The 27,357-nt window shown below is 38.4% G+C and overlaps 3 protein-coding genes across 4 annotated transcripts; 1 reads left to right on the forward strand and 2 right to left on the reverse strand.

Annotated features, from left to right (window-relative positions):
• Positions 1–3,975: 3,975 nt before the first annotated feature.
• Positions 3,976–6,259, forward strand: LOC115424155 (prostasin-like). The gene is made up of 4 exons (XM_030141259.1): positions 3,976–4,030; positions 4,637–4,784; positions 5,622–5,890; positions 5,994–6,259. Exons 1-4 carry the CDS (start codon positions 3,976–3,978, stop codon positions 6,257–6,259), a joined length of 738 nt encoding a protein of 245 aa, XP_029997119.1.
• Positions 6,260–15,269: 9,010 nt separating this feature from the next.
• Positions 15,270–21,564, reverse strand: si:ch211-198p11.6 (sperm mitochondrial-associated cysteine-rich protein). Of its 2 annotated transcripts, XM_030140879.1 has the most exons (5): positions 21,348–21,564; positions 20,708–20,766; positions 20,492–20,602; positions 18,235–18,390; positions 15,270–16,723 (listed from the first exon to the last, which is right to left on the reverse strand). In XM_030140879.1, exons 2-5 carry the CDS (start codon positions 20,711–20,713, stop codon positions 16,637–16,639), a joined length of 360 nt encoding a protein of 119 aa, XP_029996739.1. In that variant the 5' UTR covers positions 20,714–20,766; positions 21,348–21,564; the 3' UTR covers positions 15,270–16,636. The 2 variants fall into 2 exon arrangements, with proteins under 2 accessions (XP_029996739.1, XP_029996740.1); XM_030140880.1 differs by lacking the exon at positions 21,348–21,564 and having other exon boundaries at positions 20,708–20,830.
• A 2,316-nt stretch (positions 21,565–23,880) lies between these two features.
• Positions 23,881–27,352, reverse strand: LOC115423826 (eukaryotic translation initiation factor 1b). The gene is made up of 4 exons (XM_030140882.1): positions 27,164–27,352; positions 26,304–26,467; positions 25,650–25,751; positions 23,881–24,947 (listed from the first exon to the last, which is right to left on the reverse strand). Exons 1-4 carry the CDS (start codon positions 27,192–27,194, stop codon positions 24,903–24,905), a joined length of 342 nt encoding a protein of 113 aa, XP_029996742.1. The 5' UTR covers positions 27,195–27,352; the 3' UTR covers positions 23,881–24,902.
• Between the last annotated feature and the right edge of the window lie 5 nt (positions 27,353–27,357).

The raw sequence follows: 27,357 nt of genomic DNA on the forward strand, positions 1-27,357 counted from the left end.
CCACTGCTATATAATATATTTTTAAATAATCCAAATTCATTTTCCTCACTTCTAAAAGGAGAAAGGGAAACTGAGTTAAATTTAACACTTTGTGACAGTCTTTGCCTTAGCATTATACAGAGGGTTCAGCAGTCATTTATGCACTGTCTAATTTGACATCGCTGTTTTTGGACCAACCAAAAGACGGTGCAGATTTTCTCTGATGTAAATCCAAACTGTAACCAGTGTGGTGCTGCCCCTGCTTTAGTCATGTTCACATGTTTTAGTCTTGCTCAAAACTTAATACTTTTTGGAATAACATTTTTGCTTTGATCAGCCCTGCTTTGGGTAAATCAGTGCAACCATGCCCCCTACTGGCTATTTTTGGAGTTTCCTCTCCTGCGCTGGGATCGTCCAAACCCACAGTGACTCCACAGCTTTTTGTCCACTATTGGTGTGGTATTTAAAATAGGTATTTAAAGGTAAAAAGAATACTTTAATATTGTAATTCTCATTTTCCTCTCCGTTAGTATCAATTCTACCATCTGTCCAGTGTCACGTGTAATGTTTTGATAAGCCTTAAGTGTGTGTGTGTGTGTGTGTGTGTGTGTGTGTGTCTGTTTCCTGAGACTGAGCAATTTCTGTTAGAGTGGTGTGTGTGTGTGTGTGTGTGTGTGTGTGTGTGTGTGTGTGTGTGTGTGTGTCAGGTCAGCCTGACCTTAAAATAAGGACGAAAGGAAATTCTCACCAAACTATGGTCAAAACAAAGTCATTAATCTGGTAACATCATATTTGGTAAAGGAGCGTATCACGCATGTAGTGAATGGTCAGATTCCTTTTCTGGTAGAAAGGATGTGCAGATGTTGTATAACTCTCCTGTATAAAACCCAGTGTCAAACAGAGGGGGAGAGATATCCCTGGATGAGCAAATTCTTGAGTCTGTTTTCCTTCTTAACAATTTACAACATTGGCCCATCGTATGATTCTGTGTAAGTGGAAGGAACCTCTTCCACCCACATTTGTGCAATAGGTGCATGATTTACTTTTCTATTTAAAGTTAGAAAAGATTAAGTTTTCAGTTCGTGGACAAATTAATTTGTTTTAGCAACAGTGGAATGCTTTTTTCTCTACTGGCAGCAAGAGTGTCCTGCTGTGTCCAATGTCCTTTTGACAGAGAAATGTGTTATTAGTTTACATTAAATTAACTGTTAATCAGCCCTGAGCATTGGAAAGAGGAGATGATAACATTATTTATCTTGTTTTTTTTTTGTTTTGTTTTGTTTTTTTTTGGGGGGGGGGGGGGTTGGTTGGTTCTTTTTTGGGTTTTTTCCTCTTTCTTTGGGGTTTAATAGTTTATATATATATATATATATATATATATATATATATATATATATATATATATATGTGTGTGTGTGTGTGTGTGTGTGTGTGTGTGTGTGTGTGTGTATATATATATATGAATTTAAATTATCATTTTTTTAAAACTGTGACTTTATTACCGTAATGTTATATCTTTATTCTCGTAGTGACAAGTGTTTCAACCTGATGTCATGAATTGTGTAAATATACACGACACTTTGAACTGGTGAGTTTTCTGTACGCATTATAAGCTTTCAGTGTGTGTTCACGCCTCATCAAATACCACGCAATTAGCGGTTAGGGTTAAGGTTAGGTTTAAGTTTAGGGTTAGAGTTAGGGTTAAGGTTATGGGTTTACTGTCCATGTTTGGACAAGAGTTTCAAAGCTTTAGACCAGGGGTGTCAAACTCATTTTGGTTCAGGGGCCATATTTAGCCCAATTTGATCTCAAGCAGGCCAGACCAGTAAATAATGACTTAATAACCTATAAATAATGACAAATCCAAGTTTTTCTTTTTTTCTTTCAAATCCATGAAAAAATTCCGGCATGTGTCCACACGTACTGTGTGAAAACTGTATGAAGTCTTATATTTGTGCTTTGCATTATCTTGTTCTTTGCTGCAAATTTCGAAGAAAAGGGTTCAGTGGTGGCGCACCAGCTGCAGCGGCCTGATGTCCCTAATCATCGATCGAAATCTCGTTTGATGTACTCTGTGCTGTATGTACACTGTGTTGTCAAATGACAATAAAGAAATCTGTAATCTGTGTAATCTGTAATCTGTAATCTGTTTTTGTACAAAAATCCCCAATTAAATTATGAAAATATTTACATTTTACAAAAAAGATGTTAATAACCTGAAAAAAGAGAAATTTCATTTGAAAAATTCATGCAATTTTAACAATATTATGCCTCAAGTTATTATTTAGACATATACATTTACACACACTGTTCCATAAACATTTGGTAACAGGCAGAATATTGTTAAAATTTTGGAGTTTGGAACTAAAATTTGAACAATTTCTACAATATTACATCTCTTATTATTAACACAACTACAAATCACAGTGGATCCAGAAATGCACAAAACATTTAGTAACAGGCAGAATATTGTTAAAAATTGCACATTTCAGGTTATTCATCTTTGTTTTTATTTATGTATTAATTTGCATTGTATTGTGAAAGAATAGTTTTGTAAATGTAAATATTTTCACAGAGGAATGTTATTTTTTTCACTGAAATTTTTTCCACAAAATTTTTCACAAAGAAAATTTTTCATTGTCATTATTTATGGGTTATTATGTTGTTATTTTTATTGTAGCTCACATTGGTCTGTATGTGGAACCTGAACCAAAATGATTTGGACAACCTTGACTTTTCAGGTTAATTTTTGCACTTTCATCCTGCGGGCCGGAATGGAACCTTTGGCGGGCCAGATTTGGCCCCCGGGCCGCATGTTTGACACCTGTGCTTTAGACAAAAAAAAACCCCAAAATGTCCACCACAAAGGATATTCCATAAAATAAAAAAAATAAATGCATCTGAAAACACTGTTGCATCATGACATTTCCAATATAGACAATTATTGAATTAAAAAAAAAAAACTTGTCTTTTCCTGGGTCTGAGGAGGTTCAATATCTTCTGAATAAAACCATATTTTGTAAAATATTCTAAATGCATTTCAACTTTAGCCTAATTTTGAGAAATAAAATCAATCTAAAAAAATCTAGGTACTTTTTGTCATAATTCATGTATGAAAGGGTTCAGTTAAAACACGTTTCCCACGCTCATAAAAACCAGTTCAAGGTGTGAAATGTAGCGGACGATGGTCGAACCTGAACTGGATCAACTCCTCCGATTAAAGCCGACACCTTAAAAACAGGTTCAGTCCGGTGTCAAGTATCGAGTTCTGACCACATGATCTGTTTTCATTGTGTTTGTTTGTTCCAGGCTGTGGTTCTGAACAACAGTGGGTGGGTTCTAAACCTCCCAGAACCTCCTTCTATTGTCAAAACACATGTGGATTCGTGTCTGGGACTGAATGGAATATTTTTACCTAAAACAAACCTCAGATTCATCTGTACAACGTCTGGTTTTAAGGGGGTCGGGGGTCAGAGGTGGGACTGTAATGTCATGTGTGGGTAGGCATGATGCGTATGGTGGTGGGGGGGGGGGGGGCTGTGACTGTGACCGTCAAACAGGGTCCATTCAGCTCTGGCAGGCTGGACAGGGCAATTCATGGGGGGGGCAGAGCTTATCCCTGGGGGTCACTGTGCCCCCCCCCCAGCCACGCCCCTATATCTCTAATTTAATAGGTCTTATTTCTTTTATTTCATTGTCATTTCTTCCTTTTTTTCTCTTCTGCCCAGTACTCTGGTCTACTTCTGGTTTTAGTTCTTGTTTCCATTATAATTATCACCACGGTTGTAATTGTTTGTTTTGTTGATATTCTCCTGAGACCCAGGAAAGTACAAGTTTGTGTTTTAATTGTGTCTATTAGAACACTTTGACATTTGTCATTATTATTATTATTCCTCAAGGAGGAAGAGGAGGAAGAAGAAAAAGAAAGGAGGAGGAGGAGGAGGAGGAGGAGGCTTATTTATACCAGAGCAGATGTGATGGCTTAACTTTCCCATGATGCCGCGGTACAGGCTGTTTTTGGTGCTGACGCTGCTGATGCCGTTTCCTCCAGGTAAGAACCTGTTACTGATATTTATAAAAACTTACATAAAATTACATAAAATTACAAAAGTAAATGTGACTAAATTTCACCCAAATTATTTTATTGTTTGTTTTTACTTCATTTTAGTTTATTTTTTTGCTTTTCATGTTATTTCATGTTTGTTAGTGCAGTAATTTAACACTGTTTATAATGTGATGATTTTAGTGAATGGATCAGAATTTAAACAACCAGACGAACCAGACCAAAAACAAACTGTGTAAAATAATCTGACCTTTAATAAGTCGAAGTGTAAAGTGTGTTTAATATACTCACCTGGACACCAGAGGGTTAAAGTGTGTTTAATATACTCACCTGGACACCAGAGGGTTAAAGTGTGTTTAATATACTCACCTGGACACCAGAGGGTTAAAGTGTGTTTAATATACTCACCTGGACACCAGAGGGTTAAAGTGTGTTTAATATACTCACCTGGACACCAGAGGGTTCACAGATGACTTTTGTTTCTTTCAGAGTCTCAGTCTCATCCAGACGGTGAGTCCACATATGTTTTGCTGTAATTGTTCAGATTTCAGGTGAATTGACGTTCGTTTGACCTTTTACTGAGTCTGGGTTTAGGTTCAGTCTGTGGTAGATCCTCTGTGGACCCCAGGATCAGGGGGGGTTGGCCCTGGCAGGTCAGTCTGCGGAGCCGGGGGGTCCATGTATGTGGGGCGTCACTCGTCAACGCCCACTGGGTCCTGACCGCCGCCCACTGCTTCCTCAAGTAAGAACCAACCACTGGAAAGAACCAAACATTTTATTTGTGGAGGCAAATTATTCATAAAAGGCAAAATAAAGGGAAAATTTACAAAAAAAAGATCAATTAGATATAAGTAAAAAGATAGAAAAACACAAAACCTGCTACGAGACAAAGATGATGTGAAAGATAAATGTGATAAAAGACAAAAACTGAAACAAAAAAACATAAAAAAAAAACAAACCCATAAAAACCATAAAAAAAGAGCTAAACCAGTTCAGTTGAACCGGGAACTAACAAGAAAAACATTAAAAAAAACACAATAAAAGTAAAAAATTGATACATCACGTCTTTACATTTGAAAAAGACAAAAGAAAAAGTGCATCTTTGTAAATAAAACTGTCCTCAACGACTTTGTAGATGTTAGCTGTAACCGAGGTGGCTCAAATGTTAGCATTGGAGCTAACATCCACGCTAGCCGCTTCATTAGCATCTCTATGCTAATGCGTTCATCTATGAAATCGGATACTGGGTTTCTTCTGTGTACCAGCATGGTGTCAAACCACCTCAAGAAATACCTGTTTATGCTCACTGCAGTTTCATGATGTTCTGTAGAATTAAACTAAGTACCTGAACCAGTGTTCTCCGACACACGACCTTCAGCCACCCTGAGAACCTTCCGATGTATGAAACTGTCACACTGTTAAAAGTATATCAGGTTTACAACAAAAGAAAAGAAAAGAAAAAGAAAAAAGACTGATGCCGCTGAATTCCACTTACCGTTACCATGACAACAGTTGCAGTGTGTCCCTTGTCTGTATGTTTCAAACCACCTCTGACTTGACGTGGACTGTTTGTCCTCAGCGAGCGTTTCAAGGACCTCTCTGCATCCATTGGTGTCCAGACCCTGGACGGATCCGACCCAGACCAGGTGAACCGCAGCCTGTCTCAGATCATCATCCACCCCTGTTACAACATCTTCTATGCTACCAATGACGTGGCCCTGGTGAAGCTCGGTTCTCCGGTTCCTCTGGGTCCGTTCATCCAGCCCGTCTGCCTGGCAGCACCGGACAGCACCTTCAACAGCGGCACCGCCGTTTGGATCACCGACCGGAGAGGCACCCACTCCAATGGTAGGTGACGAAAACAGGAACGACCTCTGACCTTTTGACCAGAACCCAGCTGTGTTAATGCCTGAAGCCACTGAAATGATGTGAGGTATGTTTCCTGTTTTAGTGGCCCGTCCTTCACCACAAACCCTGATGGAGGTGGAGGTGATTGGGAACCGACAGTGTAGATGCCACCTGGGAGTGAATGTGGTCACAGATAACATGATGTGTACCAGGTTCCATGAAGAAGGGACGGACTCCTGTCAGGTGACCACGTCATACCTGTCCCACTCATTATTGACCATGTTCTGGATCTATAAAGATCTCACAGGAAAAGGACCATGTCCACATTCTGGTATTAAAAAAATCAGTCACCATCTGAAGACTTTCTAGATCTGAGAGCATGTGGTTTCATATATGATGGACATTGGTGACTTTAGATTTGACATAATCTGACTCATTTTGTAAATAAATGTAACAAATATATGTTTGAGTATTTTCACAATTTAGTAGAAGTAATCAGTGTGGAGGACATGATGTAAGAGGGCAATGGTTGGTTGGTTGGTTGGTTGGCCGGTCGGTCGGTCAGTTGGTTGGATGGTCGATTGGTTGGTTGGATGGATGGATGGATGGTTTGTTGGTTGGTTGGTCGGTCGGTTGGTCAGTTGGTCGGATGGTCGGTTGGTTGATGAGGTGGTTGAGTGGATTGTTGGGTTGGTTGTGGTTGTTTGTAGGCTGCTTGATTAGTTGGTTATTAGGTTGTGGTTGATGTTGGTTGGATGACTTGTTTGGTTCTGGTTGTACAGTGGGATGTTTCATGGGTTGGTTGGTTGTGGTTAGATTGTTAACTTGTTGATGAGCTTCTTTGGTGGAATATTTGGGTGGGTTGTGGTTGATTAATGGGATGATTGGTCAGTGGTTTAGTTGGTCGATTGATTGATTGATTGATTGATTGATTGATTGAACAAACTTTAAGGGGGATCCAGGTGGTCCACTGATGGGTGAGCAGAACGGCCGTTGGATCCAGGTTGGCGTCAGTAGTTTTGGATTTGGCTGCACCAACCATCAAAAACCTGTCATCTACACCAGAGTGTCCCAGTATGTGTCCTGGATAAACAGCTCCATCACCAGTAACCCCCCAGGTCTCAGCACCTTTACATCCAATGGGACTGACAGTGACCTCAACATCTCCTGCACTGGCCTGCCGCCGTCTCCAACCACTGTCCAGCCAACGACCACAAAGCCTCCAATGACCACCAACGAGCGTGAGTGTCTGTTTTATCCAGGAAAACACAAAACAGTGCTGTTCCACCACATGACACTGGTTTAAATAAATTCAACTCCAGTCGATGTTGGTACCAGGAACCGAATGTCCGATATCTGACGGACGATGTTCCTGACAACTACAGTGACTAGAGCAGCTGGACTTTTTATTATAGTGGGTTTATTCAGTCAGTACTGGACCATGACCTGACTGGACCTCAGGATATCAGGACTTTTTGGCAGAGACTTCAGGTACAGGACAACTTTCAGAGGATGAGGTACCATAAAGAGTGAAAGACACCACAGGAGGAGGATGTTCAACTGACTGTCATGATTCTGCTTAGGTTCCTACGTCATAATACTACACGTTAAAACACCAAACCTCTGGGTTGGGTTTAAGAAAAGATCCTGATTTTGTTTCATTAAAACCATCTTATGTCCAACCAGTCAGTGGTTAGCTAGACCCAGACTTTATAAGAACCTAAGACAAATGTGTTCTTGTCCTCAACTGCACTTTGAATTTAGACAGAGATGATACGACTAAAAACCAAAGAAGAAGTGGAGTCTGAGTTGGTGCCACATGGTGGAAAAGCATCACATGACCCATAAACTCCTCCCGGAAAAGTCACTGGTGTTAATTGACCTGTTTAACTCTTCCATTTCCGGTCCAGCCGTGGTCTGTGGTCAGGTCCAGATAAGGTCACGCCTTGTGGGAGGGGCTTCAGTGTCATCGGTGGGGGGGTGGCCCTGGATGGCCAGTTTACGGCTGAATGGACATCATGTGTGCGGGGGAACTCTGGTGGACGTGGATTCAGTCCTGACCGACGCCGACTGCTTCTCCAGGTGAGACACATCGATCCAGCACCAACCCTGGACCAATCAGCTGACCACTGAGAGGTCCAGTTAAGGTGGAATTCAATCTCTGTGATTGGATGTTTGGTGCTGTAGTGTTGATTAGGACTGCACCATTAATCGATTTTAAATCAAAATTGGATTTTGTAATTAGGATGATTTTAAAAAAGGGAAATCATCAAATATATTTCATCTCTCTCATGCCTCTGTGCGCCTGTGGGCTACCGTAGGCTCCTCCTCCAGCTACCGTAGGCTCCTCCTCTGGGCTACCGTAGGCTCCTCCTCCAAATTGTGAAAGTGGTCTTTCACAGAAGTCCGTGTAATGACCTTTTTGGACATGATTTCAAACATGTCTAAATTGTAATTTAGGATGTTCCTGAGATCATAATAAACACTCCCTGAAGTGTTTCAGGCTGATTAAAAAAAATTTTCAGGTGTTGACTAACATCGTCCAAAAAGGAATTTTTCATAAGACTATAGTATGACTTCCGAAAATGACCTTTTCGGTCATGGTTTCAAACTGGGGCTTCACGATTAATCAATTTTAAATTGAAATTGGATTTGCTGACTTCTTTTGTCTTTTGTAGTTTTACCCCAAAACTGAGTTTTTAGAGGAAAAAATTGGGATTTTATTTTTTTCCAAAATTGTGCAGCCATAGTGCTGACATGCCTTGGCAGAGGTCTGCGCTCCCCGAGTGCTTTTCTAGTTAAACTTTAGAATATAACTGTTGTACTGATGTATAGCAAATTAAAATGCTCCAAAAACTGTCACTAAAGCTGTACAAATGTACAGATCTGCTCTGGAGGACTGGTTCTATGGTGGGTCAGAGAGGCTTAATGTTTTTAAGCTTCTGTAAATCAAGTCTTCCTTCATTAAAACCTTCAAAACTCAAACTAACACTAAACCTCAACTAAAACTTGTCATTTCTGCCGAACCAAACTGAATTCTGTGGTTCCTTTGGTCTTCTCAGTCCACCCAGACCATCTGACTGGACCGTGGTCCTAGGTCTGGGTCTAAAACAGAGCCAATCCAACCTGTTCCACGTAGTTCTGAATGTGGTCAACATCACCGAGAGCGGTCTGAACGGGTCCAATGTGGCGGTTCTGCATCTGGACTCCAGGCCTGGTCTGTCCGACCACGTCCAGCCCATCTGCCTGGACCACGGACGCACCTTCTCTGTGGGATCCTCATGCTGGGCTGCAGCCTGGAGCTCTGGACCAGGAGGGGGTGAGTCCACAACACAGACTGGTATGTGTGTGTGTGTGTGTGTGTGTGTGTGTGTGGGGGGGGGGGGGTCGGTGCTTCAGTCCTGACACCATCTGAAATACTGTTTGATTATTTTCTCCAACTTTAGAACCAGTTCTGCAGGAGTTCCAGACCTTGGTAGTCGACTGTGGGAATGAATCAACAACCGACAGCATTTGTACAAAACCTTTAACCCTGAAAAAGGTACATGATGACGGCAGGAATTTATTTATTTATTTATTTATTTATTTATTAGAACAGGAGTCAATAACGCAGGTCTGTCAAACCCATGTTAGTTCAGGTTCCATATTCAGTCCGATATGATCTGAAGTGGGTCAGAACCAAGGTTATTATCGTTAATGAAAACTAACAAAATGACGAAAACTAGAATTGAAAAAACATTTTTGTTAACTGAAATAAATAAAAACTATAATTAAAAGAAAAAACAAAAACTAATTGAAACTGTATTATGTGCTTACAAAAATAACTAAAATGTATAAAAATTATGGATAAAATTCCCTTTGTTTGCTCCTGGAGGATTCTGTTGGGTTTCTGTAAACTGGCTTAGAGTCTGGTTTTAACCAACTCTATATGTAAAGTGTCATGAGATAACTTTTGTTGTGATTTGGCGCAATATAAATAAAATTTGATTGATTGATTTGATTGGTTTTCCCCTGTAAGTCACTTCGGAAAAAAGCATCTGCCGAATGCATAAATGTAAATGTCTTTGTCAATGTTGGATTGATACGAAATTGATTTATTTTGCTCAAGCAATTTTAGCTAGCGGCACCATACGACAATTCACAGTCCGTCACTTGTTGTTTCCAGTCGCCTTCTGGTCCCCACTCTACCTGGAAACACGGAGACTAAAGTTGGGAGAAAACAGCAGAGTCCTGTCTGGGATTTATTTGAATATGACAGCGAAGAAGAGAAAATATACGACAAAACTAAAACTAACAAAAACTAAGCATTTAGAAAAAAACTAAAACTAATAAAAACTAACAAATCTGCTCTAAAAACGAATTAAAACTAACTGAATTTGAGAAAAAAAAAAAAAAGTCAAAACTCAATAAAACTAAACTATAATGAAAAATCCCAAACTATTAGAACTTTGGTCACAACCAGTAAAATAACAATTAAAAAGTAGAATTACATTATGACAACGTTTACATCTACAAATGATCCTTTAAAATTGTGACTAACATAAACCACTTGGAATTTTTTAGGAAAAATAAGTTCAGTTGTACCAATATTCTGCCTCAGTTTATCATTTCTATATGTTTATTCTAATGTATAAATGCAAACATTTCATAACAGACAGAATATTGGAACTGTTACACTGATATATTAAGACATTTCAAGTTCATATTTGTTCAGATTATTCCCATTTTTTGTTAAAAGATAGTTTATAAATCTAAACATTTTCATGCAATTTTACTTTTTCACACTAAAACAAAGAGAAGCATTTGGAGTCGTCATTATTTATAGGTTACTACAATAGAACTAGTGCGTTAACCCTTTGGGGAACCATGGTTCTAGATCCTCTGATCCAGTTCCTTTCTTTTTCTTTCTTGGTAAATTCCTCGGTCGTTTTCAGTTGAATAATCTCTCAGCTGACATGTCTGTTTCTGCACAGGAAATCTGACACCAGGGCAACATAGCCCTATTGTGTATCTGTTGCTAGGTAACCCACTTCAATGATGATTCTGTGATTCTGGCCATAGCAAAATATTGGTCCTATCAACTTACTGTTTTCACTCGTCTGTTCAATGACCAAAAATACACAAGTATGACAAACTGCAACAGTCAGCTCTGTACGGACAAACAAAAAATCTTTAATTTTTAATAATAATTTAATAATTTTTAAAAAATTATTGAATTAAGCAAAAAAAATTATTGAATTAAGCAAAAAAAATTATTGAATTAAGCAAAAATCTTGAATTAAGCAAAAAATTCTTGAACGAAGCAAAACAAAAAATCTTGAATGAAGCAAAAAAATTCTTTAATGAAGCAAAAAAAAAAAAAAAAAATCTTCAATTAAACAAAAAAAAATCTTGAATGAAGAAGAAAAAATCTTGAATTAAGTAAAAAACAGTCTTGAATTAAGCAAAAATCTTGAATTAAAAAAAAAATCCCAGATAAAAATCCAAGATAATTTTACTTGTTCCATTGGCAGATTTTTTTTTTTTTTTTTTTTTCTTTTCTTGAATTAACCAAAAGAAAAAAATCTGCCAATGGAACAAGTAAAAATTATCTTGGTAAGATTTCTTGAACTCAGATTTTCCAGATCTATTGTCTATAAATCAGTTCTTATATCTCACTGAAAAGTTCCTCTTTAGCTGATTCTGTCTGATTTTAAGTGTGATGACATATTTGGACTAGAAATGAGACAAAAACACTTGGTCAGATTTAGATTTTTTCCAGTGTTCGTCTTCAGTTCCTTTCAGGTTTGGGGTTTTCTTGCATGAACTACATGTTTGAGACCTCCCCAAAGTGACTCAGTGATCCTGAGGTCAGGTGACTGAGGTGGCCCCTCCTCCACCTTCACTTTCTTCTGCTGTAGCCAATCACAGGTGGACTTGACCTTGTGTTTTGGGTCGTTGTCATGTCGGAACATCTGTCAGAGTATGAACACTTCTGAGCACATCTGTACGTATTAGTAGGAGGTTCAGTCAGTCGTGTGCTCTCATTGGTCGATCCTCGCTGACTTGACCTGTTGCTGTTGTTCCAGGGGGGTCCCGGGGGTCTGCTGATGTGTAAACTGGACGGGTTCTGGGTCCAGGCCGCCATATTAACCAACGACAACAAGCTCCGACCGTCACCTCGAAGTGCTGTGAAGGTCTTCCACAGACTGGGCCGATACCAGTCCTTCCTGTTGCGTTCGCTGCAGAGTTTCTCGTCTCCGCGTTCCAACGCTGAGACCAACGGCGCACGACCTCCAGAAGACATCACCTTCATCCATCTGCTCATCTTCACCGTCTGCCTCCACGTCTACGCACAGAGACACTGAAATACAGGCAAATATGTTCGAGACATGGAAATGCACTATATGGCCGAAAGTATTGGGACACCTGCTTTTACACACATGGACTTGAACACCAGCCCGTTCTTCATCTGTGACTTTAACACGGAGTCGTTCCACCCTTTGCAGCTACAATAGCTTCAACTTCTCCTGTGAAGGTTTTCCACCAGGTTTAGGACTCTGGTTCTGGGAGTTTTTGTCGTTTCCTTTAGAAGTGCATTGTGCCGCGTTTCCACTACGTGGAACCGGCTCAACTCGACTCGGGTACCAGGTCCTATTCCTGGAGACTGTTTCCATTACAGGATACCAAGGTAATCCGACGTTGACAAAGACAAAAACAAAGGGAATTTTATCCATAATTTTTATATGTTTTAGTTAGTTTTGTAAGCACACAATACAGTTTCAGTTAGTTATTGTTTTTTCTTTTAATTATAATTTTTATTTATTTCAGTTAACGAAAATGTTTTTTCAATTCTAGTTTTCATCATTTCCTTAGTTTTCGTTAACGATAATAACCTTGCATTGTACAGACAAAAACAGTGCCTTTAGATATTCCATGTTTTCTTTTCTGTCTGTTTTAGTCACATGATACACACAGGAGTTAGGACTGGATTACAGAACCACTGTTTTTGATAACTTTGGATGGTCTAATAAGTTTTTGCATGACTGTAAAAGTGATCAGAACACCTTTGTTCAGTGAGTTGGAGAGGTGTCCCAATACTTTTGGTGATATAAAAAACAATTCACATAACCTGTGAAACTTAAACAAACTGTCTCTGGACATGAATTCCATGTAGAACATCAGAACAGACAAACACGAAGTAAGAGTCAGGTAACGACAGGTTATAACGACAGATTTACATTTAAGTTTTATATCTTAGTATTCAGCAATATGTTAAAGTCATTATGAGAATTAATTATACAAAAAAAGTCACATTTTTTTGTAAGGAACAGAACATTTTACAATTTCTGTAAACATAGATGCTGATTTTAATAAAAACTGTTTTGATCTTCATTATGTAATTTTACATGATTTATGAATATATTCATTTCTTTGACAAAGTTTCGTAAATAATAATTGCACCGTTATCGTAATTTTTTTGGACATTTTGTCTAGAAATGTTCCAGCTGAAGGCGGGGTACACCCTGGACCGGTCACCAGAACCAGAACTATTCTCATCATTTTATGACTATTCGTTACATTTTTTCTTTCATTAATGTGGCCGTACTACTGCGTCCAATCACAGAGCTTCAAACTGTTGTTGCCAGGGTAAAAAAAAGGATGGGCTCAAGGACATTTTTCCATCCATCCCCAGTGTAACTCTGCCCTGGGTAATGAACTATTTAAAGCAGGGATCTCAAACTCATTTTCTTTCAGGTTCCACATTCAGCCCGATCTGATCTCCAGTGGGCCAAACCAGTAAAATAATAACAGAATAACCTATAAATAATGACAACTCCAAATTTTTGTCTTTGTTTTAGTGCAATAAACACCCATTAAATTATGAAAATACTTACTTTTATAAACTACCCAAACAAAAAAGATGTGAATAACCGGAAAAAACTGAAATTTCCTAAGAAAAATAAGTGCAATTTTAACAATATTCTGCCTCACCTTATCATTTGTCCATGTGCATTATGGATCAGATTTACAAAAGCACTAAACACTGAGGAACAGGCAGAAAATAGCTAAAATTGTGCTTAATTTTCTGTAGACATTTCAGGTTGTTCATATTTGTTCAGGTTATTCACATTTTATTGTTACAGGATAGTTTGTAAACGTAAATATTTTCATAATTCAATGTTATTTTTTGCACTAAAGCAAAGACAAAAATTTGAAGTTGTCATTATTTATAGGCATAATGTAAATTTTTTTTTTTCACATCAAACCGAGAAGAAAATATAGAATTGTTTTTTGTAGGTTTTTCTGCTGTTATTATTTGACTGTAGATTAGGGGTGTCAAACATGCGGCCTACCAAAGGTTCCAATCCAGCCTGTGGAATGAATTTGCAAAGTGCAAAAATTCCATCGTCCAGGCTGTGGAACTCATTTTAGTTCAGGTTCCACATACAGACCAATATGATCTACAGTCAAATAATAACAGCAGAATAACCGACAAAAAATAATGACTCCATATTTTCTTCTCAGTTTGATGTAAAAATAATATTACATTATGCCTACAAATAATGACAACTTCAAATTTTTGTCTTTGTTTTAGGGCAAAAAATAACATTAAATTATTAACTATTTACATTTACAAACTATCCTGTAACAATGAAATGTGAATAACCTGAACAAATATGAACAACCTGAAATGTCTACAGAAAATTAAGCACAATTTTAACTATTTTCTGCCTGTTCCTCAGTGTTTAGTGTCTTTGTAGATCTGATCCAGAATGCACATGTAGAAATGAGAAGTTGAGGCAGAATATTGTTAAAATTGCACTTATTTTTCTTAAGAAATTTAATTTTTTTCAGGTTATTCACATCTTTTTTGTTTGGATAGTTTATAAAAGTAAGTATTTTCATAATTTAATGGGGTTGTTTTTGCACTAAAACAAAGACAAAAATTTGGAGTTGTCATTATTTATAGGTTATTATGTTATTATTTTACTGGAGAACAAATCGGGCTGAATGTGGAACCAGAAAGAAAATGAGTTTGAGAGCCCTGAATTAAAATAGTTTGAGTTTAATACAGTGTGTTTTTGCTAAAATAACCTGTTTTTGTAGGAAATGCTATAGTTTTCTTTTACTTAATTTGTTACATCTTTAAATCAGCAGCTTTAATATATGTACTATAAAAACCCATATAATTTATGGTTTTGTTTCTTGTCCCGTTACATGCACTGACCCCGAAAACACCTAAAAAATGTTGATTACCATCACTGTCCAAATATGACACCTCAACCACAGTTTGACCTTGAAAATGAAGGTCAGGGTCCACATCCAAAACCCTGGTTGGGCCTTCCCGCCTGTCAGGGTTCGACAACACCACTGCAGATCAAAAACATTTGTAAACTTCAGTGTTTTTTATGTTTATTGTGGCAGACTTTCTACATTTGACTCATATAAAAACAGTTCACAGAACCAGTAAATATTAAACATTAATAGAAAATGTGATGGAAAATTCAACAAATAATTGAACTGATTCAGGGCAAAGTCTGAGATCTTTACAGAATCATCCTGAAACTGGAGGTGAACAGATCTGTGTTTATGAAGATCTGCATTCAGTTAATGAGCGCCTTCAATGGAAACTCACCACTACTAATGCTAATGGTAACGCTAGCACTAGGTACTGTGTGTATTATGGGTAAATGGACAGAATGAATGTCCCTACGGGGATAAAAAACAAAACAAAACTGACTTCACCTAAATAAACAGGTTTATGACACTTAAAAACAGATGGTATAAATATCAGTTTGGTTGGTTTTAGCCGATGCTGCAGCTTTTCTCAGGTTTATACGTAAACCCAGCGACTGTCTTTAGTTTGAGGTCGATTAAAGACGCTCTGGCCTCAAAGCAGCATCTGACTTTGATCCCCAATCTGTGTATCATTCGCTCTTTTCTTATTCAACTGAGAATCCACAATCAGAAAATGAAAAAAATGACTTGTTATTTTATCATTCAGGTGCAAATCCAAAATAAAATAAAAAAAAAAAGAGTTGGTTTTCATTCTTTCGATAAGGGTTAGGGTTAGGAGTAGGGTTGGGGCTTGGGGTTGGGTTCAGGTTTAGGGGTAGGGTTGGGGCTTGGGGTTGGGTTCAGGTTTAGGGTAGGGGTTAGGGTTAAGGCTGGGGCTGAGGCTTCTTCTCTCCACATGAGTGGCTCTCATCAGTCCACCGCTGCAGGGTGCGTTTGTTTGTTTTTTATGCAGTTTAATGAAGCCTTAACTGTGTGTTCGCCCCCTGGTGGTTGGCTGACTACTGGATGAGACAGTGTTTGATTAGATCTACAGCAGAGCCCGCACTTTAAATGGAAATATAAACCGACGATCAAGCTAATTAAAACGTGGCAGCCAAAATTGCGACAATGATTAAAATCCGATTAATTGTACAGCCTTAACGGAAAGACTAATGGATTCCAGAAGATGAGGATGTGACACATTTGAACAAACATCTGGAACCAAAGTCAGACACTGGTTTAACCTTTGACCTCCATGTACAGAACAAAGAAGGCACTTAAGAGTCAAAGGAGGAGAAGGTCAGTTGGACTAAATGTAAAACGGCCTCGTGGTGTTTAAATATGGACACTGTGATGGAGAAGTTTCATCATCTGAACACAACTTCAACACGACATCTGGAAAAGGGTCTTTAAAAAATACAGATGTCCAGAGCTTCGTTGGCATCGGTTCACCTCCCTCTGCTGCTTCTTCTTCTTCTGCTTCTTTTATTTGATCCTGATCTCGAAGCAGAGACAGTTACAGGAGTCACATTCTGGAGGATGACACGTACAGGCGCAGTCCAGAGTCGCACACTGTAAAACAAAAAAAACAAAAAAAATCCACAATTCACATCAGTGGAAAATTAACACAGGAATCTACAAGAACTGCTTTAAACATGGGCTCCTGTCCAAACAAGTCTGGAGAAAAATGTCAACACAAATACAGAATTCTGACCAGTTTTTTATATGTTTAAAAAAAAACCCAATGACATCAGAATATTCATAAATAAATAGTCGTCATATAAAAATAGACTCAAAAACAGAGAATATATTGTGCCGGTTGGACCAAAAAAAAAAAAACTGCAACGGTGAATCTGAATTTAAAGGTAATTTTTGATGTTCTCAACAGTGATTGGACATGAATTCCAGGTGGGTGGAGCCCAAAACAGAGCCAATGTTTATGACAAATATTTCTACTTTCATTTCGACTAATAAGTTTATGTCTTGCTATTAACAATATGTTAAAATGTACAAGGTCATTATGAGAAAAATCATAATTAAACAAAAAAAGTCCCATTTTTGCAAGAAAAAGAACATGGACTAGTTGTCACATTACGATGTTCATGATTATAAAAAAAAAAAAAAAAGTATCAGTGATTTCCATAGAATATTCAAAAACAAATAGTCTCAAAAACAGAGAATATATTGTTTCGGCTGGACCAAAAAAAAAACTGTGACGGTAAATCTGAATTTAAAGGTCATTTTTGATGTTCTTAACAGTGATTGGACATGAACTGGAGGTGGATGGAGCCCAAAACGGAGCCTAATAATGTATATTTCTACTTAGGATGATGGCTATGATTTGTTTTATGTTTTTCTGTATTTTCTGAGTTTCTGGACAAAGTAAATCTGAATTAGATTTAATCTAAGTTTATAAATAAAACCATCAGGTTGATGACACAGATCAAGTAGAACAGATTCAAGAACAGTTTATCGAACAGCAATAAAACAACAGCTGAATACAAACTACTGTGTAATGTTAACGATGTGTGGTTAGGGTTAGGGTTAAGGCTGGGGTTAGTCTTATCTTAATCTTACCTAGTCTTATCTTAATCTTATTTTATCTTGTTTTATCTTAATCTTATCTTGTCTTATCTTGTTTTATCTTAATGTTATCTTGTCTTATCTTAATCTTATCTTGTTTTATCTTAATGTTATCTTATCTTGTCTTATCTTAATCTTATCTTGTTTTATCTTAATCTTATCTTGTCTTATCTTAATCTTATCTTGTCTTATCTTAATCTTATCTTGTCTTATCTTAATCTTATCTTGTTTTATCTTAATCTTATCTTGTCTTATCTTAATCTTATCTTGTGTTATCTTAATCTTATCTTGTCTCATCTAGTCTTATCTTAATCTTATTTTATCTTATCTTAGTCTTATCTTATCTGGCCTTACTTACAGAGAACGCTGGTGGACAACAGTCACATATTTTAGGAAACTCAAATGTTTGCAGACACACAAACGTCAGACAGCGGCCATCACACAGATAAAAACAGATGAGTGTGTTGACCGACAGACTGTTGGACGGAGGACAGACTTACAGAAGGAGTAGGACACGCTGAAGGAGAAGGACACGTATCAACCAGACAGGAACGAAGGGACGGCGTCCGACAGTCGCAGGTTTCCGCCATTTTGTAACACTGTTCGGAGACGGAGACGTCCGGACAACAGTCACCACAGGAGAAGGAACAGCGGTCCTACAGGAGACAAGAGGATGGACAGGATCATCAGAAGTGACCCACTGAAGACGGCAAACAGGTCTGATTCAATGTCCTCTGAACCCTTTAGAGACCACTGCGTCTGCAGCATCACGTTCTTCAAATGACTGGAACTATTGAACAGTTTATGCTATTGAAGGAATTTAAACGTCATCTTTGACCTGAGATTGGGTTCTTTCTGTTGGTCTAGAACAGGGGTCTGCAACCTTTATTATCAGTCAGAGCCATTTTGCCCCCTCTTCCAAGAAAAAAAAAAAAAAATCTGGAGCCACAAAAAATAACAGAGCTTATAAACTTGAAAAAGTTTTGATCTTTTTTTTTTTTTTACATTTTATCTGTTACAACCACTGAATACAACAAACAGAAGTGCAGTGTGGAATGGATTCTGGAGTATGATTACTCTAAAAGTACACAGTAAAAGTAGTTCATAATATTTGTGCTAATAGTATATGAAGTACTAATACAAAAAATACCAAATTCACAAGGTACTTATTGGAAAAAATAATTTGATTCATCATTGAATTTAGTCTTAAAGCCTATTTCAGACAAAAAACACACTTTTGGAGCTTGGAAGGGATTTTTGAGTATGATTACTCCAAAAGTACACAGTAAAAGTAGTTCATAGTATTTCTGCTAATAGTATATGAAGTACTAATACCAAATATACCAAATTCATGAGGTACTGATTGGAAAAAAAAAAATTGATTAATTATTGAATTTAGTCTTAAAGCCTATTTCAGACGAAAAACACACTTTTGTACCTTGGAAGGGAATCTGTTGTAGGATTACCCCAAAAGTACACAGTACTCATACTCATACAGTCGCTCTATGAAAAGTATCGCTATTTATGGAAATGATTCTCTTCAAAACTCAACACTGCCTCCACAGTTCCCAGTTGTACTGCTCCATATTCTCTGTCTGGGTTCAATCCGCAAGCTCCCAGAAAACGGACAGAATTACATGAGTAATAAACAAAGGACGGACAGAACCCTCCGTCTGTCTGCGTCTTTAAAGTAGAGCATAAATGAGCCCTTACTTTTGTTGTTGTAGGCACATTCGCTCCATGCAGCTCATCTACTGTAATTGTCAAATGAGTAGTGCACAAGAAAAACGCTAGTGGCGGGCTTGACCACAGTAAAGGGAAGAGCCACTACAAGGAGGAGGAAGAGACGCAGGAGGCTCTGGAGCCACAGGTTGCCGACCCCTGGTCTAGAACACATGAGGGTAGAGGTCTGCCTTAACTAAGGGGGAGGAGAGGAAGTGGGTGTCGCTGAGAGCAGCAGAGTGCAGTCTGTGAGAGAGACATGGAAGATTTTTATTACTTTTTTTAGTGTTTTAGTGCGGTTTTAGTGGTGAATTCTTGTAAATAATTGTATATAATAGTGATAGTGCTGTTTTGGAGTGTTCTGCTAGTGTCACTTAATTTGTTTTTGTTGAGTGTCTCTGTTTTTTGGAGGGGTTTTGGGTTTTTTTCACTGCTTTTATCTGTATTTCTCCGGTTTTAAAGTTTATTTCTACAATCTCATAAGTTTCATTAGAAACATTTACAGTTGTTTTTCATAATAAACATGACCAAAAGTCTATTTTTTTTTACTATAGCCCACTGTTTTAAGCATTTATTCCATATAATAATAATGATAATTAATGGACAGATATTGAAAGTTAAGTTCTTCCTGAAAAAAGGTTCAAAAGAATTGGCAACAAAATGCTCATCGGAAGTCTGGATCTTCTATGTTTAAAAGTCGGAGAAATGTTCTTCTGAAGTCTGGACCTTATATGTGTCAATGTCGGAGAAATATTTGTCCGAAGTCTGGATCTTATATGCGCAAATGTTGGAGAAATGTTTGTCGGAAGTCTGGATCTTATATGCGTAAATGTTGGAGAAACGTTTGTCGTTGAGAAACGTAACTAGTTATAAAACATACCAAATTCAGCAAATACAAATACACAAAGAAATGAACCACAGACTAATGAAAGTGGGGTTAGACAAATATGAACCCTTTAAAGTGAAGAAGACAAAAGGAAGACGTAGGAAAAGGGGACGTCCTCCCTGTTCCGTCTGTGTGACAACAGAACCGACCTTTAGACAGAACCGGATCCAGAGTCCGATCCCCACCACGATCATGTAGAGGGTGACGGTGATCAGCATGATGGCCGGCAGAGGGACGGACAGCTGCCAGATGGACAAGACCTGCAGGAGCACAGACACCACATATGGACAGGAGGTCTGGACCAAACCCAGCACATGTGTCTGACTGTAAACGGGTCAGTGGGTGGAGCTTGGAGAACCACTCACCTCCATGGTCTTTAACTCAGAGGACACTTCACGTCCACGGCGTCACATGTCACATGACCCTGATGAAGACACAGATCATCTCAGATTCATTGGATTCATACTCAGACCGTCCCATATTTATATTTATCTGAAGTTGGACAAACTAGAATAGAATACAATAGAATACAATAGAATACAATAGAATACAATAGTACAGAAGAGAATGTCACGTCACAAAATAAAAATTAAAATGTCAAAAAATTAATATTAAAACGTCACAAAATAAATATTAAAATGTCACAACGTCACAAAATAAATATTAAAATGTTACAAAAAAAATATTAAATCATCACAAAATAAATATTAAAATGTCACAATGTCACAAAATAAATAATAAAACGTCACAAAATACATATTAAAATGTCAGAAAATAAATTTTAAAATATCAAAAAGCTCATGCTAATGTTCAGAAAAGTACAGTATAAGCAGTTAAACGGATTTAAAGCATCAAAATTCAGTTCGCTGTTGGTATTTTAGTGTCTTTTTCAACGTAAACACGATAAATAGATTCAATAACAACACGAAATTCTTGCTGATCTGATTAAAATCCTTCAAACTCTACTTTTTAACGGAAGAACAAGGACAGTTAGCATCATCTCACCCATCCGAGGCTCCAGAAGCGTCTTTAAAGACTCTTATCGGAGTTAAACTAACACTGGTACATGTTTAATTTAAGTCCCGACGTCCTGTTCAGTCATTAAATGAAGTAAAACAGAAGAAAACGGCAGAAAACGGAGCTGAAACTCAAACAAACTGGGATTAGCTTGGGCGCTACTTTGCGTTGCCATGGAGTTCTACGGATCCCGAGGAGGAGCAAAAGAGTCGGACGGAAAGCGAAAGGAGGAAGTAACTTTTTTTTTTTTTTTAAGTTTATTTCAGTGATTATTTCGTATGAGGCAAATACGTCAATGTTTACAGTACAAATAAAACACTGTGAAAATAAAATGAAACGAATTAAAAGAAAAGTAAAGATTTTTTTTTTATTACATTCTTAATTCATCAGGTTCTACGTAAAACTGATTTTCAAGAATTTCACGTAAGTTTTTCACCTTTAATACGAGACAACTGGAGCTGTATTTTAACATTTGGATTCATGTATGCACTATTTACCTAAGATTAGTGTATTAATAATCAGGGAGCTCTTTTGTTTTTTTTAATAAATGTTTTTATTTATTATTTTCACAGGAAGCAGAATGTGAAATACACAATAAAGCACTTTTTTTGCTTTTCTTTTTTTTCCCCTTTCCAAAAACCTAAACCATCTACAGATCTAAACTGTTTAATACCTATTGATCCACTAATCCTATCAATACATGTCAATAATTGGTGTAAAATACAGTTCTTCATCTTTTCAGGATCATGTCATTTTATTTGATGAGATGTAAATAAATCCAGTGAACATAAAAATATACAGAAATGTAAATAATGTGCGATGAATAGATTTTAAAAAGACAAGGAAAAGAAAACTAACGACCAGAGCATTTGTGCTGAACAATAAGACATTGTAAATAACAATAATAATTATGACAAATCAGATATGACCCTTTTGGACGTTCAGAGGCTCCGTAGTTTAGCATGGAAACACCGTCATCTTCTACAACATTGATTCACCAGTAAAACCCATGGAGTTGAATCAATGACAGTGGATGGACACACTGGGTTTATGTTCAGTTAATGACAAATTTTGATGAAAAAGACACTGAAAATACACATAATAAAGAAGATGATATTAGAATAAATGGTGATAAATGACTCAAAGGTTAAAAAAGGAATTCCTTGTGGATCTGACACTAAAGTAAATCTGGGTCTTTAAGGGTTCAAGTCTTTGTTCATCCTTTTCCATCAGCAAAGTCATATATTTTATCCTTAATATCACTGTGTTTTACCTGTTTGTGTAATTCTAAGTATTTAATTTTGTTTTGTCTTTTTCATCTTATGTTACGTTTTTTTTTTTCTGTTTTCTGTATCTTGCTTCTTTCTTTATCATGTTGTGTATTTTCCATCCAGTTGCATTTTGTCTTTTTTAACATTCTTTTTCTTGTGTCGTTTTATGACTTTCTCTTTTAAAATTAGGTCTCATTTCTTTTCCATCTAATTGTATCTTTTTTGCTTCATTATTGTCTTGTTGCATCTTTTCTCTTTTCCATCCTTTATTATAATCTGTTTAATGATAACTGAGTTTTTCCACATTCTAAATCATTTGTCTACTCTGAGTTAAAACTGGAGTCTCTGCAGGTGAAATAAACCCAGGTTAAGGCTCCCTTCACAGCAGGTCTAAATGCAGAATTAGTTTGTTTTTTTTTTTGGTGAAATCTGATGTTTTCTGTGTGTTGGTTCATATTCCACATTAAATGCGGCTTCTATCACTTTTGAGTCTGAACTGAATGTGACCCTGAAGTGACCCACATGCACTAAAGAGGTCCTGATGGAACACAAGACCACGCGGACACACACTGTGGAACGCAAAATCATGATGTTTGTTGCATTTCAATGATGTAAAGGTCGGATAAATGTGACCTGGCCGTTCAGACTGAAGTCACATTGGAAAATATCAGATCTGTATCAGATTTAGGACCACATATGAAAGTGGTCCGGGTCAGATTTAGGACCACATATGAAAGTGGTCCGGGTCAGATTTAGGACCACATTTGAAAGTGGTCTGGGTCAAATTTAGGACCACATATGAAAGTGGTCTGGGTCGGATTTAGGACCACATATGAAAGTGGTCTGGGTCGGATTTAGGACCACGTACGAAAGCGGTCCGGGTGAGATTTAGGACCACCTGTTCAGACTGTCACAGATCACAGATGGATTTGCCCCACATTTACCTGCGTCTGAATGTCTAAATTTTTCCAAGTGTTTTCAGGGTCCGTGCATAGAACAGAGGAGATAGAGGCTGAGTTTTGGAGGAAATTTAACTGTAAATCATATGGGTTTAATAGTAAATATTAAAGCTGCTCATTTAAAGACGTAACAAATTAAGTAAAAATAAAATATATAGCATTTCCTACAAAAACAGGTAATTTTTGCAAAAAAACCAACACTATTAAAGTCAAAATACTACATTACCCGGCAGCCTTATGGGCACAGGACAGAGCTGTGCCTCATGAAGAATAAAAGCACAAACAGGAGCATCAACTGCAGAAACTTTATTCACCCACATATGGACTTTTTCCAAACAGACTTTGCTCGTCATTGTGTTCACTCACAGAAGCACAGTGTGGCCTCGCCATGGCTTTAAAGGTTGAAGAAAAACTGTACTGAGGACACGCCAGCATTCCTGCACCTCCACTCCTGTTTAGAATTATTGCATTAATAAAAACAAATTATTAGATTCAAGTGTCCGTGATGATGCAGGTTTAGGGAGTGTGGGTAAAGTGCCAGAGCAGGAAAGTTGAGTAAATAAAAAACAAACAAAAAAAAAAAAGGCTGATGTTACTGTTGGATCGTATTAAAGGTCAGAGCGTTGGCGTCACCAGGTCGTTTTGTCATGTGGTTACATAGAAAACGACCCAGATTTACTCCATCCAACCAAAAAAGATGAACCATGGATGAACGCGACTGGTCTGACAAATGGATTCATGTTCAAATCTACGGCTCTGGGACCTGAGACCAGGATGGACATGGACGTTAAAACCCCCGTGACACCCCCCCATGACAACCACTCCACTCCAACATATGGAGACTCATCGTTTTATTGAAACACCTTGAAGTACAAAACAAAAAACGTTACATGAAACGGTGCCTTCCTCATCGTGGCACGAGACCTAAAAAGAAAAAAAAAATTTAAAAAGGAAATAAACATGGGGGAACAGGAAGCGTCGAGTGTGTGTGGGGGAGGGGGGGGTCCGTCGTCATCACCACTCGTCCCTGATGTCGTGTGACGCTGCAGTGGCGTGTGGGCTTTGCCGAAGCGAGGCCGCCGCCCCCTGGTGGCGGTGTCGGTGCTGCGGGGGGGCCGAAGTGTTACAGAGTCCCATGCTTGTCAGAGGTAATTCACGTGTTTAGCTAAGAGGAGCTGGTGGAGGGGGAGAGGGGGGAGGAAGAGCAACAGCAGCACATAGGATGAAGGGGGGAGGGGTCGGGACAGAGGAGGGAAGGGGGGGGGTTTAATGGCCTTCCAGGAGAGATGGGGGGAGAGGGCTGCAAACAGCTTTTAGAAGCCGTGGACTTTGAGCTGCTCCTCCTTGGCCAAACCGACCTGGAACCGAAAAACAACAACATCCACCCGTTAAAACCACAACAAACACGTACACGGTATTTACTCCTTTTCTGATTCTATTTCACCTATGTTTTTCTTACTTAATGAGGTGACAATAAAGACTCTTTGAATCTAAAAACCACTGGATTAAACAAACACATTCAGTCGGTCACTGAACCCAAAACACTCCAAACATATTTATCTTTTTTTTTCTTTTTTTAAATCAGAAAATCATTTTTATTCTTCATAGTTTTTTATGCTGATTTATTCTATCTTTTACATATATAAGGCCTGTTTTATTTATTGGTGCCAAGCCAACTGCATCCAAATGTCATTTTTGATGTAAAATCTGGAATAAAATAATGAAGTCCATCTATATCTATATGTTAGAGTCAAGTTTCAACCTCGTATTCAGACACTGGATGTTTATGTCATGATCAATAACTGGACTCTAACTTTTGACCAACATATGCTGAATAATTCCAAATTCAACCTGAAACACATTAAATTAGATAATGACGTTTTCATTAAAAATCTACTTAAGGGAATGAAGTAACAGATGACTTTAAATGCAGATATGAATATAATATTATGGATTTATTTGGGGAAAACACTGGTGTTTACTCTGACCCTAAATGACAGTTTGAATGATCATGATTCAAGTTTCCAAAGTTTTTCAGGAACACGTGGTTGTGACTTTACCTCAGTGAGGAGCTGGCAGATATTCTTGCGCTGGTCTCCCTGCAGCTGGATCACTTCACCATACTCTGGGTGCTCAATCACTGTCCCATTGCAGGCAAACTTCTGTAGGAGATAAAACAAACACAAACACAGTCAGTGTCTGTGGCTCAATAGACGGCGTTAAAGTTCCAACACTAGATGTCAGTCACCGCTTCTGTCAACTGACTGCTCCCTCACATGGACTCTAACTGATTTGAACATTTTATTGCCTCTTAAGGCTTTAAAACACTTCCCACCTATGTGTTTGAATGTCTGTGACCTGCTGACCTGCAGGTGGCGCTCTGCCTCCTAACCTTTACTGTGAGGTCTGTTTTAGAATCCATCAGTGGATCTGTCCCTTTGTTTAGACAGTGATTGCTATCACTGTAAATGAGGGTCACAGCTCCAGGACCGTGAGTACAGATGTGACTGTTCTTTGTCTTGATCTGATCCACTTTGTCCTTACTTCCTCTGCACTCGTTTCCCTTGGCCTCATTCCCATGTCATGCGCCTCATCTGTGTTTTAGATTCTTCTGTAAAGCTCAGACATTAATCTGTGTCCTGATACTGATCATTCTGAGTTTCCCCCAATAAAATAACCTCCTATCCTGTTGGTCCTCTGATCTACCATCTTACCTTCTTGAAGGCCTTGACTAGCTTCTTCTTGTCATAGTCGGCGGAGATGCCCTGGACAGTGGTGAGGGTCTTCCTGCCGTTCCTCTGTTGGATTCTTATGTGGATGTAGTCCTCTGTCCCGGCTGGGAGGCGGTCATCACCCTTACTTGCATCAGCAAAGGGGTCTGACAGAGAAACAGGGAGAAAGAGTGAATTCGCAGTGATAAACACCGTGCTCCACTTATTCAAACCAATCCATCCTGCTTTTCATCCGTCCCGTGTTGACATCTGGCAGATCTCTCTGAAGGTTCGTATTTCAGACGGACTGCGCAGACGTACGGGCTAAATATACAGCTTAGCAGCTTATTGGAGTCTGGCACCGATAGTTAGCCACTTAGCATCAGCCAGTCAACACGGGTCGGACTACAAAAACATCAGCATTGACACAAAGAAATATACCGTTACACTTAGACACGCTAAGTCAAACACGAAATGTGGACCACAGAGAAAACCATCAGATGATTTGGACGCGGTTCCCGCATCCATCTGACGTCTTTCTTCGCCTGAACAGATGTGAAGAATAAGCTAACGCGCTGGGAACGACCGCGGCCTAATGGCGGCCGTTTGAACATTAGCAAAGGCCCGCTAGTCGGCTAACTCACAACTGTTCCGTATCTTTAACGCGTACATACAACACTACACAACAACGAAACGGAAGCTTCATTCACGAATACATTTCTTTACCCAACAACCGCTGTTCCACACAGTGAAATCCACACAGATAAATACTCGACGTAATGCTAAGCTAACTGTTAGCATGTGTAGCCGTCGCCCTTCCCCCACCGCGGCGTCGCTTCGGCTCGTTTTTTAAAAAGTCTTACCAAAAGATTGGAGGTTCTGGATAGTGGACATACGATAAGATTTGCTTTCCTTTCGGATAATAACTTGGTTAGCGAGCGGTTCGTCGGCTAACTGTGACTACTTTTTGTCGATCTTCGGCCTTTTCAACAGGGACGACGGGACGCTGGTGTCCGGTTTTCACAGCGCTCACAAAATGGAAACGTACGAGTCCTGG

The sequence above is a fragment of the Sphaeramia orbicularis genome, chromosome 8, assembly GCF_902148855.1.
Source record: "Sphaeramia orbicularis chromosome 8, fSphaOr1.1, whole genome shotgun sequence".
NCBI classification, from domain to species: domain Eukaryota; kingdom Metazoa; phylum Chordata; class Actinopteri; order Kurtiformes; family Apogonidae; genus Sphaeramia; species Sphaeramia orbicularis.

Excerpts from the sequence above, each read along its gene's own strand:
- LOC115424155 (XM_030141259.1), top strand. The coding sequence starts at position 3,976 with ATGCCGCGGTACAGGCTGTTTTTGGTGCTGACGCTGCTGATGCCGTTT. Across the intron at positions 4,031-4,636 it reads GCTGATGCCGTTTCCTCCAG|GTTCAGTCTGTGGTAGATCC; the intron begins GTAAGAACCTGT and ends GTCTGGGTTTAG. Across the intron at positions 5,891-5,993 it reads GAGAGGCACCCACTCCAATG|TGGCCCGTCCTTCACCACAA; the intron begins GTAGGTGACGAA and ends TTCCTGTTTTAG.
- si:ch211-198p11.6 (XM_030140879.1), bottom strand. Across the intron at positions 18,391-20,491 it reads GGATCCGGTTCTGTCTAAAG|GACCGCTGTTCCTTCTCCTG; the intron begins GTCGGTTCTGTT and ends TGTCTCCTGTAG. Across the intron at positions 16,724-18,234 it reads CAGCGTGTCCTACTCCTTCT|TGTGCGACTCTGGACTGCGC; the intron begins GTAAGTCTGTCC and ends TTTGTTTTACAG.
- LOC115423826 (XM_030140882.1), bottom strand. The coding sequence starts at position 27,194 with ATGTCCACTATCCAGAACCTCCAATCTTTTG. Across the intron at positions 25,752-26,303 it reads TAGTCAAGGCCTTCAAGAAG|AAGTTTGCCTGCAATGGGAC; the intron begins GTAAGATGGTAG and ends TATCTCCTACAG. Across the intron at positions 24,948-25,649 it reads TCTGCCAGCTCCTCACTGAG|GTCGGTTTGGCCAAGGAGGA; the intron begins GTAAAGTCACAA and ends TTTCGGTTCCAG.